We start from the raw sequence: 17,243 nt of genomic DNA, 5'->3' as shown, positions 1-17,243 counted from the left end.
ATTTTGAACGCTACCATTCACTAGTTGAGTATTAGCGTAGGGTACAGCATTGCACAGACTAGGCACACTTTCACAGGGTCTCCCAAGATGCCATCGCATTTTGAGAGACCCGAACCTGGAACCGGTTACAGTTATAAAAGTTAGTTACAAAAAAAAGTGTAAAAAAAAAAAAAAAAAAAAAACATACAAAAATATAAAATAAAAAAAAAATAGTTGTCGTTTTATTGTTCTTTCTCTCTCTATTCTCTCTCTCTATTGTTCTGTTCTTTTTTACTGTATTCTATTCTGCAATGTTTTATTGTTATTATGTTTTATCATGTTTGCTTTTCAGGTATGCAATTTTTTATACCTTACCGTTTACTGTGCTTTATTGTTAACCATTTTTTTGTCTTCAGGTACGCCATTCACGACTTTGAGTGGTTATACCAGAATGATGCCTGCAGGTTTAGGTATCATCTTGGTATCATTCTTTTCAGCCAGCGGTCGGCTTTCATGTAAAAGCAATCCTAGCGGCTAATTAGCCTCTAGACTGCTTTTACAAGCAGTGGGAGGGAATGCCCCTCCCCCCCCAACGTCTTCCGTGTTTTTCTCTGGCTCTCCTGTCTCAACAGGGAACCTGAAAATGCAGCCGGTGATTCAGCCAGCTGACCATAGAGCTGATCAGAGACCAGAGTGGCTCCAAACATCTCTATGGCCTAAGAAACCGGAAGCTACGAGCATTTTATGACTTAGATTTCGCCGGATGTAAACAGCGCCATTGGGAAATTGGGAAAGCATTTTATCACACCGATCTTGGTGTGGTCAGATGCTTTGAGGGCAGAGGAGAAATCTAGGGTCTAATAGACCCCAATTTTTGCAAAAAAGAGTACCTGTCACTACCTATTGCTATGATAGGGGATATTTACATTCCCTGAGATAACAATAAAAATGATTAAAAAAAAAAAAAAATGAAAGGAACAGTTTAAAAATAAGATAAAAAAATAATAATAATAAAGAAAAAAAAAAAAAAAAAAAAAAGCACCCCTGTCCCCCCTGCTCTCGCGCTAAGGCAAACGCAAGCGTCGGTCTGGCGTCAAATGTAAACAGCAATTGCACCATGCATGTGAGGTATCGCCGCGAAGGTCAGATCGAGGGCAGTAAGTTTAGCAGTAGACCTCCTCTGTAAATCTAAAGTGGTAACCTGTAAAGGCTTTTAAAGGCTTTTAAAAATGTATTTAGTTTGTCGCCACTGCACGTTTGTGCGCAATTTTAAAGCATGTCATGTTTGGTATCCATGTACTCGGCCTACGATCATCTTTTTTATTTCATCAAACATTTGGGCAATATAGTGTGTTTTAGTGCATTAAAATGTAAAAAAGTGTGTTTTTTCCCCAAAAAATGCGTTTGAAAAATCGCTGCGCAAATACTGTGTGAAAAAAAAAAATGAAACACCCACCATTTTAATCTGTAGGGCATTTGCTTTAAAAATATATATATAATGTTTGGGGGTTCAAAGTAATTTTCTTGCAAAAAAAAATTATTTTTTTATGTAAACAATAAGTGTCAGAAAGGGCTTTGTCTTCAAGTGGTTAGAAGTGTGGGTGATGTGTGACATAAGCTTCTAGATGTTGTGCATAAAATGCCAGGACAGTTCAAAACCCCCCCAAATGACCCCATTTTGGAAAGTAGACACCCCAAGCTATTTGCTGAGAGTCATGTTGAGTCCATGGAATAATTTATATTGTGACACAAGTTGCGGGAAAGAGACAATTTTTTATTTTTTTTATTTTTTTTTGCACAAAGTTGTCACTAAATGATATATTGCTCAAACATGCCATGGGAATATGTGAAATTACACCCCAAAATACATTCTGCTGCTTCTCCTGAGTACGGGGATACCACATGTGTGGGACTTTTTGGGAGCCTAGCCGCGCACGGGACCCCGAAAACCAAGCACCGCCTTCAGGCTTTCTAAGGCCGTAAATTTTTGATTTCACTCTTCACTGCCTATCACAGTTTCGGAGGCCATGGAATGCCCAGGTGGCAAAAAAACCCCCCAAATGACCCCATTTTGGAAAGTAGACACCCCAAGCTATTTGATGAGAGGTATAGTGAGTATTTTGCAGACCTCACTTTTTGTCACAAAGTTTTGAAAATTGAAAAAAGAAAAAAAAAAAAATTTTTTCTCGTCTTTCTTTATTTTCAAAAACAAATGAGAGCTGCAAAATACTCACCATGCCTCTCAGCAAATAGCTTGGGGTGTCTACTTTCCAAAATGGGGTCATTTGGGGGGGGGTTTGTGCCACCTGGGCATTCCATGGCCTCCGAAACTGTGATAGGCAGTGAGGAGTAAAATCAAAAATGTACGCCCTTAGAAATCCTGAAGGCAGTGATTGGTTTTCGGGGTCCCGTACGCGGCTAGGCTCCCAAAAAGTCCCACACATGTGGTATCCCCATACTCAGGAGAAGCAGCTAAATGTATTTTGGGGTGCAATTCCACATATGCCCATGGCCTGTGTGAGCAATATATCATTTAGTGACAACTTTGTGCAAAAAAAAAAAAAAATTTGTCACTTTCCCGCAACTTGTGTCAAAATATAAAACATTCCATGGACTCAACATGCCTCAAAGCAAATAGCTTGGGGTGTCTACTTTCCAAAATGGGGTCATTTGGGGGGGTTTTATGTCATCTGGGCATTTTATGGCCTTCAAAACTGTGATAGGTAGTGAGGAGTAAAATCAAAAATGTACGCCCTTAGAAATCCTGAAGGCAGTGATTGGTTTTCGGGGTCCCGTACGCGGCTAGGCTCCCAAAAAGTCTCACACATGTGGTATCCCCATACTCAGGAGAAGCAGCTAAATGTATTTTGGGGTGCAATTCCACATATGCCCATGGCCTGTGTGAGCAATATATCATTTAGTGACAACTTTTTGTAATTTTTTTTTTTTTTTTTTTTTTTTGTCATTGTTCAATCACTTGGGACAAAAAAAATGAATATTCAATGGGCTCAACATGCCTCTCAGCAAATTCCTTGGGGTGTCTACTTTCCAAAATGGGGTCATTTGTGGGGGTTTTGTACTGCCCTGCCATTTTAGCACCTCAAGAAACGACATAGGCAGTCATAAATTAAAGGCTGTGTAAATTCCAGAAAATGTACCCTAGTTTGTAGACGCTATAACTTTTGCGCAAACCAATAAATATACACTTATTGACATTTTTTTTACCAAAGACATGTGGCCGAATACATTTTGGCCTAAATGTATGACTAAAATTGAGTTTATTGGATTTTTTTTAGAACAAAAAGTAGAAAATATCATTTTTTTTCAAAATTTTCGGTCTTTTTCCGTGTATAGCGCAAAAAATAAAAACGGCAGAGGTGATCAAATACTATCAAAAGAAAGCTCTATTTGTGGGAAGAAAAGGACGCAAATTTTGTTTGGGTACAGCATTGCATGACCGCGCAATTAGCAGTTAAAGCGACGCAGTGCCGAATTGTAAAAAGTGCTCTGGTCAGGAAGGGGGTAAAACCTTCCGGGGCTGAAGTGGTTAAGCAGAGACAGTCTCCTTCACTAATACAAGCAATTAATTTACTCCTATTGAGTTCAATTACTTTGTATTCTCTAATTCACATATTTGATTCACGTACAGTATGTTGGACATATATTGACATAAATAGGCATTTATGGACATATATTGACATAAATAGGGTTGTTCCTTTAGGTTTGCAACTCTTCTTTACATTAAATAGGAAATATCAGTAGCTTAGAAAAATGACAGTTACATAGTTAGTCTGGTTGAAAAAAGTCACAAGTCCTTCCAGTCCAAGCCACAGAAATAAAATTAAAAACACACACGATTAGAAAATCTCCATATACACAATCATATATCCACAGTTGACCAATTCATATACACAATCTTATACCCACAGTTGAGAAAGGCAAGAAAAAACCCCAATAGAGCATGATCCAATTTGCTCCAGTGGGGGGAAAAAATTCCTTCCTGATCCCCCAAGAGGCAATCCGATATTCCCTGGATCAACTTTACCCATAAATATGAGTATCCAGTTATATTTTGTGCATTTAAAAAAGAATGAAGGCCTTTTTTTAAAACAATCACTTTTTATCGTACTTTCAGAATCGGGTAATATACTTTGTATTCTTTAGAACCCAACTAATGAGTAATATATTCTTATGTATATAACATAATATCATCAAGTTGAGTTTGAGTTGTTAAGTTATCACTTACCTTAATAACTTTCAGCAGGATGTTGGTGTCTGATCTAACCCCCTTCTGATCAATGTGTTCATATGCAGAAAAAGCCACGTTTGCCTCTCGAATATCATGAAAGCTATAGGTAAAAACTGGTAATTAAGTTTAAATTTAAGTTTCTTTTTTAAATAATAAATTATATATAATGTACCAATTGTAACAAAAAATATTTTTCCCTTTAACGTAAAGCTCAGCCCTGCTAACCTGTTATTACCCTCACATCTAGCACAATGAACTTCTAAAACCTCTGTTCAAGAGGGAGTGATGAAAAAGTCGAAGTGCTGCCAGACATTTAGGCAGTTGTGCTTCTGCTTTGCTATATTGGCCCAATCAACTTGGAAAAAGGAACTAAATGTAATGACATTTAAGAAAGGCAAGAAGAAAGACCTTCAAAGATCATGACCTAGCTTGTTTAACATTGGAACATATTGTCTCTAGGTGTCCTACAAAACATGCGTTCGCTTTATAAAATGTTCGTACAAACTGTGCAAATGGACAGTAACAATTTATTGGGTTTTCTTTTTTGTTTCACCTCCTGTGCAAACTTTATTAGGACTTCAAGTTATATGTTAAGGTGGTCAAAAATAGACTTTGCTATCATCTTTTTTAAAGTATTTCAAACTGTGCAATCAAGTCAAGTGTGTTGGAATTCTAAATGGAGTATTACTAGGGATTTGTATTGTTGTGAAGTCAAATAAAGAAATGGGTTAAGTTTAACTCCTGATTAATATTAGCTGAAAGCTCTTTTAAATGCTCTTTACTTGTTATATATTAAAATCATTAGGACCCTCCTATTCCTTCTTTATTGAACTGTATTGTAATTGTGCTGCCCCCCCTCTACATTGTAAAGCACTGCACAATATTAATCTTGTATAATAATTACAAGATATTGGTCAAAGAGCAATGGTGTCCAGTATTGAATGGCTAATAGACACAGCAGTATGCTTTTTTTGTGCAGCTTAGTGTATATTGAGCAACAATGTGATATCTAATTGTTTTTGGATAGCTTTTTTGCTCCTTGCACTGCTTTAAAGCTGAACTACAGGCAAACAGTATAATACATTGCTAAAAAAAGGCTTTGAAAGGGCCAACTATGTGAAAAAGATTCATCAGCATCAGTAGTAACTTACCTGAGAGCACTTCTATCAAGTAGATCAAGGCACTTAAGAATCAACTTAACATTGTATAAACCACTCTTCATGTTGTAAGTAAAATGAAAAGCAGATGTGAAATAGCCCAGATCCAACAACCTTCGTAGTTCCTAATGGAAATTATAATGCAAATTAGGAAATTAAACTAATATCTTTTACTTTTTATAGCATCTACATAGACCTTTTCAATGTATCTCAGTTTCTTCAGTCTTTCATTTCCTCTGTTATGTTTCATAACCTCATGTCAATTTTATTTAGGGATAATTTTTTTGTGTTTAAACTCAGGAAGAAGTTTTTCATGTCTTTATATCTTTAAAAAGTGATCAAGAGTTATATATTTCAAGATAAAGTCAGAAGTGTACACCTATATAATATGTCATTTAAAGGGTAGTTCCACGTTTGCAAACGAATTGAAATAACACATACTTTATATTTCTTACATGTTCCCATCAACATAGCATAACTTAAAAAAAATATTTAAAAATTGCCGGATGTCTTTTTAAGTGCTTTTTACTTGCCTAAATCCTTACATGCTCTCCCTACTTTGTGATGTTTAGAAGGAAACCGTGGAGTAATTTTTATTGCAGTTATCACAATATTCAGAGAAAATTATGTAAAAAAAATATATGTATAGGGCGCACAGGACTAACGTAGTCTGAATAATGTCTCTATGTAAAGGGCAGTCCAAAATAAAAATGAGGGTGCTGGTAAAGGTGATGAAAGTTGTAGGATGATAATCTTCAGCACAAAGGGCTGCAACTTTAAAAGACTGAAGCAGGATCTATAGGAACACAAAAAAACAAACAAAGGCGCCTCTAAGTGCAGAAGTAAAACAAGTTTAATGCCCCAAATGGGTTCAAAAACACTTACAAGATGGAAGGTGTAATCAGGCACATCATGAATAAGGCTGCATTGGAAGGGGTCACGGTGGAAGGAAGCATTCAGAGCGGATGGATGTTGTAACTGGCAGCAGCAGAGTGGAACACAGGGAGCCGCTGTGAAGCCGGCGTCGTCAGCATGGAGAGACGGCGTACCCGGAAGTGATGTCATCCACTGAGCGGCTCCTTAACCAGCCTGGACCGCAAACAAACAGCCAAAGGGAGGATGTGATGTCATCAATGAGGGACGCGTTTCGGAACCATCAATCGTTCCTTTTTCAACCTATGGCTATAGTGATGACTATGCATGATATATATACACACACTAGCAGTGGGTTGGCCGGGGGCGGGGACAACAATCAGAGTTTAATTCATGACAATGACTTCATTTAAAAACATCTAAATACATTTAAATACATAGAAACACATGTAGCAGCATTCTAAAAAGGAGGCAATGAAAAAAAGAATATAAAAAGAGGGGAAAATCAAAAATTAAGACGATAGAGAGTATAAAAAGCAGAATATATAATGTGTTGTATATTAATAATCAGGATGTCTGATATTAACGGGCCAACAACCATGCATGCACAATAGCATGATATAAGTAATAGGAGCAAGCAAGCGTATGTATATGACAGTGTAAATATTAAGATTAAGATATTAAAATTGGAACAAAAGGGGACATGTGTGTCACCAATACTATCAAATTATAGTAATATTAAACTACCATGAATAAAAAACTATTGTAATAAAAAAATTATTGTAATAAAAAAGGGGGCCTGGATTAATATCTATAAAAAAGAATATAATATCATAGTATGGCACTAACTTCAAAATCCTCGTTTAACCCTCCAGGGGCTAAAACATTTAATAGAAAAATCCAGTACATTTCCCTGTGACATAATCATCGGTAGCGTTCAGCTGGGGGAAGGTCTTTTGGCATTGCCTCAATGACCCATACTCTAAGGCCATTAGCGGACTTATCATGGGCGTGGAGATAGTGTCTAGGGACACTATGGTTGTCTAATCCACCTTCAATGAACCGGCGATGTTCACCAAAGCGTTTACGTAGTGGCCGAATAGTCCGTCCTACATAAAATAAACCGCAGGGACATGTGAGACAATATATAACATGGTCGGATGAGCATGTATGAAAACCCTTTATTGGGTATGTTTTGCCTTTAACATGAAAGTCTTTCTGGCCATGTACCACAAAACTACAGGTCTTGCAGAGAGGCTTACGGCACTGGTACATCCCAGAGATAGCTAGGAACGTGGGCATATGATGGCCTAGAGGCAAAGGTGTGGCCTTGAGTTTACTGGTCGCTACCTTACTTTTAATGTTAGGTGCCTTTCCATAGGCAAATTGAGGTCTATTAGGCAGAGTGGAAAAAAGGTGTTCATCTTGTAGTAGCAGAGGCCAGTGTCTTTTTACAATATTTTCCATTTGCTTATGTTGAGTATGGAATTGAGTAATGAAGCGTAAATTACTCTTCTGGGGGCGTGGACGAGAGTTCTCAATGGACGGTGTGCTCTTATATTGTTGATAAGCTGCATCTACAAGATCAACAGGAAAACCCTTTTCGAGAAATTTTTCTTTCAAAATTTTACCTTCAATATCATAGTCATTCTTTAGGGTACAATTCTTTTTTAGCCTACAGAACTGACTTTTAGGTACATTGTTAAGCCATAGGGGATGATGACAGCTATTGTAATGGAGAAACGAATTCCCAGCTGTTGGCTTGATGTAATTTTTAGCATGTATCTCCTTACCTATCCAAAAAAGTTTGAGGTCCGAAAAAGCTAGTTTATTTTGATCGATGACAGAGGTAAAAGTAAGGCCCATGTTGTTAGTGTTACAGTATGTGACAAAGTCAGAAAAGACTGATGCACTGCCATCCCATATAATAATCACGTCATCTATATACCGGCCATAAAAAACAATATGGGAAAAAAACGGGTTGTTATTCCATATATATTGGTGCTCCCAGTGCCCCATGGTAAGGTTCGCATATGAGGGTGCAAAATGCGCCCCCATTGCTGTACCTTGTATCTGCAGAAAAAAATCATCCTCAAATTTGAAATAATTATGTGTAAGGCAAAAAGAAGTGGCTTCAACAATTTCTTAATTATTACACATAATTATTTCAAATTTGAGGATGATTTTTTTCTGCAGATACAAGGTACAGCTATGGGGGCGCATTTTGCACCCTCATATGCGAACCTTACCATGGGGCACTGGGAGCACCAATATATATGGAATAACAACCCGTTTTTTTCCCATATTGTTTTTTATGGCCGGTATATAGATGACGTGATTATTATATGGGATGGCAGTGCATCAGTCTTTTCTGACTTTGTCACATACTGTAACACTAACAACATGGGCCTTACTTTTACCTCTGTCATCGATCAAAATAAACTAGCTTTTTTGGACCTCGAACTTTTTTGGATAGGTAAGGAGATACATGCTAAAAATTACATCAAGCCAACAGCTGGGAATTCGTTTCTCCATTACAATAGCTGTCATCATCCCCTATGGCTTAACAATGTACCTAAAAGTCAGTTCTGTAGGCTAAAAAAGAATTGTACCCTAAAGAATGACTATGATATTGAAGGTAAAATTTTGAAAGAAAAATTTCTCGAAAAGGGTTTTCCTGTTGATCTTGTAGATGCAGCTTATCAACAATATAAGAGCACACCGTCCATTGAGAACTCTCGTCCACGCCCCCAGAAGAGTAATTTACGCTTCATTACTCAATTCCATACTCAACATAAGCAAATGGAAAATATTGTAAAAAGACACTGGCCTCTGCTACTACAAGATGAACACCTTTTTTCCACTCTGCCTAATAGACCTCAATTTGCCTATGGAAAGGCACCTAACATTAAAAGTAAGGTAGCGACCAGTAAACTCAAGGCCACACCTTTGCCTCTAGGCCATCATATGCCCACGTTCCTAGCTATCTCTGGGATGTACCAGTGCCGTAAGCCTCTCTGCAAGACCTGTAGTTTTGTGGTACATGGCCAGAAAGACTTTCATGTTAAAGGCAAAACATACCCAATAAAGGGTTTTCATACATGCTCATCCAACCATGTTATATATTGTCTCACATGTCCCTGCGGTTTATTTTATGTAGGACGGACTATTCGGCCACTACGTAAACGCTTTGGTGAACATCGCCGGTTCATTGAAGGTGGATTAGACAACCATAGTGTCCCTAGACACTATCTCCACGCCCATGATAAGTCCACTAATGGCCTTAGAGTATGGGTCATTGAGGCAATGCCAAAAGACCTTCCCCCAGCTGAACGCTACCGACGATTATGTCACAGGGAAATGTACTGGATTTTTCTATTAAATGTTTTAGCCCCTGGAGGGTTAAACGAGGATTTTGAAGTTAGTGCCATACTATGATATTATATTCTTTTTTATAGATATTAATCCAGGCCCCCTTTTTTATTACAATAATTTTTTTATTACAATAGTTTTTCACTCATGGTAGTTTAATATTACTATAATTTGATAGTATTGGTGACACACATGTCCCCTTTTGTTCCAATTTTAATATCTTAATCTTAATATTTATACTGTCATATACATACGCTTGCTTGCTCCTATTATTTATATCATGCTATTGTGCATGCATGGTTGTTGGCCCGTTAATATCAGACATCCTGATTATTAATATACAACACATTATATATTCTGCTTTTTATACTCTCTATCGTCTTAATTTTTGATTTTCCCCTCTTTTTATATTCTTTTTTTCATTGCCTCCTTTTTAGAATGCTGCTACATGTGTTTCTATGTATTTAAATGTATTTAGATGTTTTTAAATGAAGTCATTGTTATGAATTAAACTCTGATTGTTGTCCCCGCCCCCGGCCAACTCACTGCTAGTGTGTGTATATATATCATGCATAGTCATCACTATAGCCATAGGTTGAAAAAGGAACGATTGACGGTTCCGAAACGCGTCCCTCATTGATGACATCACATCCTCCCTTTGGCTGTTTGTTTGCGGTCCAGGCTGGTTAAGGAGCCGCTCAGTGGATGACATCACTTCCGGGTACGCCGTCTCTCCATGCTGACGACGCCGGCTTCACAGCGGCTCCCTGTGTTCCACTCTGCTGCTGCCAGTTACAACATCCATCCGCTCTGAATGCTTCCTTCCACCGTGACCCCTTCCAATGCAGCCTTATTCATGATGTGCCTGATTACACCTTCCATCTTGTAAGTGTTTTTGAACCCAGTTGGGGCATTAAACTTGTTTTACTTCTGCACTTAGAGGCGCCTTTGTTTGTTTTTTTGTTTTTTTGTTTTTTAGAGAAAATTATGTATAGTTTATCAAATGGATTATTAAAGCACATGCTAGCTACTTACTTATCCCAGGGACTATATCTCTATGTACTGATGTCACTCTAGCCTCCACTAAATCATGACAAGGAGGAAAACATCATCAACCCTCTGTAAGTTCAGCCTAGAACTTACTTAGGGTTTCGGTCCTGGGGGAAAGTAGTAATGGGAGAGTGTAGTGAGAATAAATGTATTAAACAATTAGCTAGTTACTTTGTCACTTTGTCCAGAATTAGCAAAATTTTAGACTGTTTATGGCTAAATAGGGAATTTAATGGCTTACTACAACAAATTCCTTACTATAGCAGTGTGTGGGTGGAATGCTTAGGAATTCCACCCAACAGACTCTGGATTAAAAATGGATGGAATAAACAATTTAAATGGAGCCTTTTATGAGAAAACAAAGATACTCATGCCAAAATTACCAGTGCCCTTTAAAAGATAGGAGTTTATATGCTGTCATGCTGGCTGTTCAGCTTCACCACTAATCCAAACAGTACAGGTAGGTGAAAGCAATTAATTGAAAATGACACAAAGCAAAGTGATGTTGCTGCCAATATTTCCAGTAACATTCAAACCATTGTGTACTAGTGTTGTATAGAAAGATAAATATTCTCATTATAGTGTCACTCGATCAAAGTGATATTTTACTTCTAGGAGGAGAATGGTAGGTAGACGTCACACCCAGTCCTCTGGATCTCCTGCAGACCTAAGATTTCCCTGCCAGCTTGATTCACACCCACCTTAAGTCTCATTCCTTCATATTCCAAATGGGTGTTCCCACTCCTCCTGTTTTTTTATTCTACACAATATAATATATATAAATCAAATGGCAGAGTTGGAGCTCCTCATTGCTACTGTAGAAGGTGTGGTCAAGTGCAAACATCTCAAAGTATGTGTTATCTCTACATTTTTTCTGTAAAGATCTTGTACAGGTTAAGTTACCTTGGAGCAGACTCCTCCTTTGTTGAAAGATCCAGATGGAACACAACTCTCTAATGAGTCACTGGGAAACTATAATTACAACAAAATGTATAATGCATAGTCTTCTTTTACTTATCCTTTGTACGCTTGAAGAATACTGACATATACAACAGGTTATCAGTGACAAAATAGTTACAACGCATACATTAAAAAGAGATCATTATAATGCATACATTCATGGCAGTTAATACCCAATGAGTATTCCGTAAGTAAAACTCTCCCCCACTCAGAATCAGAATAAAGCTGTTACAGAGATAAGCAGCTCCATCCAGAAATAGAGAGGCAGAATTACAAAATACGCAATTGGGAATTTAAAGGGCTAAAAAAAATCATGCTGGGACATCGTTAAAGGGCATCTGCCTTTACTGCTGATACCAATGTTATAAGAATCTTTTATTTCATGGAGTTAAAATGGCAATTCCAAATCCCAAGTTGAATACTAGTTCCAGGGCTGTGAAATCTAATCTAATCAGTTTTACTGTCAGTGATTTGACTGCCCCAGAACTATCACATGACCAATCAGTCAAAGAATGATCACTTTTGTAAAAGTTTTTAACACAGGTATTTGCTGTAGTAACAAATTCCTTTTAAAGTGCATCTAAACCAAAAGCAAAAATTTAATATACTGCAGCTTACCAATACTTAGATGAGGTTCCTGCATTATTTTTCATTCATTTTCCTTTTATTTTCACCTGGCAATCTTTGATATAACACACTTTCTGTCATTGGGTGTCTATGCACACTCCTCAAATGAATTTATAGGGGAACTTTGGTTGCCACCCAGGCTGGACTTGTCTGCTTTTGTTCATCTCCATTACATTGGAGGTGATGAGATAAGTATTTTACACAAGAAAGATAACATTGTTTTTGCTTCCAGTTGATCTCCCACAAAGTGACAAGGAGACTGCGTTTCTGACAAGATCATCAGGGTCTTTGTGTACTTGTTAAAATATTCTTGAAAAATGAGAACTAATCCAGCCACCACAACTAAAGATGGATATGCATTAATATATTTAATTTTTGCTCCTGAGTTTAGTTATACTTTAACCTCCCTGGCACTCTGATTATGTCAGTATTTTTGAATGTCAAAGTAATACATTGTTTTGCATGGAACAGTAAACGGAGCTTATATAGTGAAATATAGTATTTTCAAATCCATCAGACTGTTTTGATGTTGAATTATAAAAGCAGCGGTGTTCTGTCAGATCAGCAAACCTCTGAGATCTGCATCAATTCAACATCAAAAGAGTTTCACGTATTTCTAAATATTGTATTATAATATATAAGCTCAGTTTATTGTTACAAATAAGTGTTCAATGCACATCTTCGGTGGGTGTAATAAGATACCTTCTCACTGTATCTGTACTGTGGAGGAGTGCAAGGTGTAGCAAGATGGCAGCGACAGAACGTCACGTCCATTACAAGATATGATGGGTAGCCTAATCTAACGGAACACCAGCATTGGCCAGAGGACAGAGCGGGAGGACATTGGGGATCGCGGGGACAAGGTAAGTATCACTAAAGTGTAATCCTGAGTGTGACTCAGGGTTACCGCTTTTGGAACTGAAAATTAACCCCGAGCCACACTCGGGATTACCGCCAGGAAGGTTAAAGCGTAAGTAAACAAATAACATCCTTTATGTCACAGCTCACAGTGGATTTGATTCATTAACAGAGGCAGTGCTTACAATCGAGAAAGTAATGTGCAGGATTAGGTTCGACCAGAAGCTTCTTGAAATCCTGCCTGCACCTGTTGGTGTCCTTAACAAACATTGACAATAGGAAGCTAGGAATTTTTGTGATAGTAATACCTAGGGATGGGCCTTACAGACCCCTGTTCAGTTCGCACCAGAACTTTCGAACACCGCAAAAGTTTGGACCAGAATAATGAACCCCATTAAAGTCAATGGGACCCGAATGTCAAAATCAAAAGTGCCCATTTTGAAGGCTTATATGCAAGTAATTGGGCATACAATGGTTATAGGGGTCCTGGTCCTGCCCTAGGGGACATGTATCAATAAAAAAAAAGTTTGTAAAAAACGTCATTTTTAAAGTGAAAGCCTAAAAATGAAAAATTCCTTCCAATATAGTGCCTGGGGGTTCCCCTTAGTCTACCTGTAAAGTGGCAGATCTGTACCATGTCTAGGATCTGCTGCAGGAATAATTGCATTTATAAAGCCCAAAAAAATGACATTTTCCCTGCAAGCTGCCTTTATTTTGCTCAGCAACAGCTGGGGAGCCAGTGTGTATGATGAGGCCACAATGTAGTGCACTGGGAACAAGATTAGATATTTTTTGGATACATTCTGGTTTTACTTTGACTTTGTATAGTAGTAACGGGTGCGTAAAAATTGGTCTTTGGGTGTCGGTGGCGCCTTCCCACCATAACCCTTTAGAGGTACTCTTGATGAAAGCAAGAATTGGCCTTGCTGTAAAAAATTGCAATGATATACACCTGTCAAACAGGTGCAGAAAAATTACTCTTTGGGTGTCGGGGGCACCTTCCCACCGTAACCCTATAGAGGTGCTCTTGATGAAGGCAAAAAAAAGTGCAATTATTTGCATATGGTTGGTGCTTTTGCCATGTTTGATGTGCCAGAGACACAGTTTGCAGATAGCAACAGTGTGATCTGCTGCAGACATGCTGAAAAAGGCCCTTCAGGCCTGGTATGGATTTTAAGGGGAACCCCACGTCAAAATTTTAAAAAAAATGGCGTAGGGGTCCCCCCAAAAATCCATACCAGACCCTCATCCGAGCACGCAACCTGGCAGGCTGCAGGAAAAGAGGGGGGATGAGAGAGCACCCCCCCTGAACCGTACCAGGCCACATGCCCTCAACATGGGGAGGGTGCTTCGGGGTAGCGGCCTCCCCAAAGCACCTTGTCCCCATATTGATGGGGACAAGGGCCTCATCCCCACAACCCTTGCCCGGTGGTTGTGGGGGTCTGTGGGCGGGGGGGTTATCGGAATCTGGAGGCCCCCTTTAACAAGAGGACCCCCAGATCCCAGCCTCCCCCCCTGTGTGAAATGGTAAAGGGGTACAAATGTACCCCTACCATTTCACAAAAAAGTGTAAAAATGGTAAAAATGACATGACACGGCTTGGGACAAGTCCTTCATTAAAAAATAAAAAAATAAAAATGTCCCACAAAGTCCATTCGTCTTCTTCTTCTCTCGTTCCAACGGACCGAAAAAGAAAAAAAAAATCTGCCGTGACGTAACCGTGACATAACCGGGTGACCCCGCCCCCTCTGATGCTACGGGGAAGCCATAGGGATGTTCCCGTGCATCAGAGGGGGGGCGGGGTCACCCAGGGACATCCCGCCCTCAGTTATAAAAGAACTGTCACCTGACCGGACGGTCATTACGGCGGGTGCATCCCATGGAGGAGGATCGGTGGCGGCATGCAGCTTTTTTTTTTCTTTCTCGGTCCGTCAGAGCGAGGGAAGAAGATGAATGGACTTCGTTGGACATTTTTATTTTTATTTTTATTTTTTTTTATTTCTTTTTATTGTTTTTTCCTTTTTTATAACAACAACACAGCAACAAAACAAACTTATAACTAACTCAGCTTTTCTGAGCTAAAATAGACCAACATGGCCAAGATATACACTGTCTAACTAACAACAGTAGTTTAACTACCCATAGTAATTACAAAAAATCCCCCCCTCCTTTATTTAACCCCCGTTGCTCAGTTCTCTCTCCCTCAGTTCACCATGAAACAATCAGATTGCAGCAGCCATGCTCCTCCACAGTCCATGACCAGAATTCCAGAGCAAGGTCCTAGATCTTCTTAAAGGGTTTCATATAAGCTTACCCCCGTTCTGATTTTATCCAACCGTTAGCTCAGAGTTGTACCAAGACTGCCAAACTCTATCAAATTTCTTTCCGCAACCTCTAGATAGATACATCGCTTTGTAATAAGGCATCATAGCATTAACCAGTCTCTTCCAGAAGCATAGGTCAGGTGCCCCCGGTCTACGCCACTGCAACAGAATAGCCTTCCTTCCATAGAACAATAGTATGGTGAGGAGAGTTCTATGAGTTCGTGAAGGGACCACCTCCTCAACCAATCCCAGGAGACACACCTTTACCGTCGTTGGGATCGGAGTCAGCAGAACCTCCGAGATACAGGAGGTGACCTCAGACCAATACTTTTTGATCTGAGGGCAGCTCCAAAATATGTGTTCAGCCGCCGCTTGAGCAAAGGAGCATCTCCAGCATTCTGCTTGCACTGTTGGGTAAATAGAAGCCAGCCTAGCTGGCGTATAATATATCCTGTGCAAGAATTTAAAATGAATTAATTTATCTCTAGCTGCAATTAAATGTTGAAATGGGTGTGTCCACATATCGTCCCAATCCTCGCCTTGAATATCTGGGACCTCGGCTTCCCAATGCTCTCTACACTTATTTACTGCCTTCGGCTTTATCTTAAACAACTCCTTATAGGAAATTGAAAGCGTCTTGGGAAGGTCTTCTGTGGACAACAGGTTTTCTAGGACTGAGGGAAATGATTCTACCATCATACTTTTAAATTGCGAGTGAAACGCTTGTCTTAACTGGATATACCTGAAATAATGAGTGTTAGGTAAGTCATGTCTGACTTTTCCTTGTCAAAAGAAGTTTATTGAGTATATAATGTTATAAAGATACATAAAGTAAGTTTACAAGGATCTATAAAGTAAGCTCATTGTTTTACAGTAGGGTTTATATAGGTAAATATCATGAAATTTCAAATATTAAACATTGGGTTCACGTAAACCTAAATTAAAGATATATATCATTTCCTTAGTTACTTTTGTAGGTATTTAAATGATTTATACCTACTATACATATTGTTTACAAGTAGAGTGTATATAGGTCAAATAAATTCTGATAATGAGCTTTAATCGTAAGGTGGAGAAAAGGAAAGAGAAAGAAGAAAAAGGGTTAAAAGGTTGAGGTATGGTCAACAAGGTTGTCCCACTCGTCAGTTTATTATTCTTTTTAGTTCTCTTTGAAGCCTTAGAATGGGTGTCTCTGTAAGTCATTTAATCTGTTACCATGGCAACAGGACAGAGTCATTGAAGTTTGACAGGAACTGTTGTTTTATCCAAGGATGCCAAAGTTTTTCAAATTTTGGAATCTGATTTTGATCGATGGCTACCATCTTAGCATGGGACATTGTATTATTCATTCTGTGAATTGTTTCTGCTAGTACCAATGTAGGAGATTTCCATGCCTTGGCCACTGTTTGTTTTGCAGCCGTTATTAGTTGGATCATAAGTTTGAATTGAGAGAGTGTTAACCATTCCGGTTTTAGATTAAGTAAAGTTAAATATGGATCTGGTTGTATTATTTTTTTAAATATTTTAGATGCAATCACGAAGACTTCCTTCCAGAAGGTTTGGATTACTGGGCACGTCCACCATATGTGTAAATATGTGCCTATTTCTGGGCATCCTCGAAAACAAAGAGCTGAGGTATTAGGTGAATATTTTGCCACTCTAGCGGGTACAAGGTACCAGCGAGTCAGGACTTTATAATTTGTCTCCAGTGCTAAGATGTTGGGTGAAGATGACTTAGATGTGAGCCATATGTTAGACCAGTCCGTGTCTTCTAAAGTTCGTCCCAGGTCCTTC

General features: G+C 38.7%; 1 protein-coding gene across 1 annotated transcript in view; it reads right to left on the bottom strand.

The window, feature by feature from the left end:
* LOC141147766 (uncharacterized) overlaps window positions 1–17,243 on the bottom strand; it is a 441,336-nt gene that overhangs the window by 400,559 nt on the left and 23,534 nt on the right. The window contains exons 3-5 of the mRNA XM_073634947.1: window positions 11,584–11,652; window positions 5,380–5,510; window positions 4,226–4,328 (exon numbers count right to left, since the gene is read on the bottom strand). Coding sequence (XP_073491048.1) covers window positions 4,226–4,328; window positions 5,380–5,510; window positions 11,584–11,652 — 303 coding nt within the window. The remainder of the gene's footprint in view (window positions 1–4,225; window positions 4,329–5,379; window positions 5,511–11,583; window positions 11,653–17,243) is intronic.

The sequence above is a fragment of the Aquarana catesbeiana genome, linkage group LG06 (genome assembly GCF_042186555.1).
Source record: "Aquarana catesbeiana isolate 2022-GZ linkage group LG06, ASM4218655v1, whole genome shotgun sequence".
Taxonomy (NCBI): domain Eukaryota; kingdom Metazoa; phylum Chordata; class Amphibia; order Anura; family Ranidae; genus Aquarana; species Aquarana catesbeiana.
The sequence above is the reverse complement of the archived record's forward strand: the minus strand, read 5'-3'. Positions and strand labels throughout refer to the sequence as shown.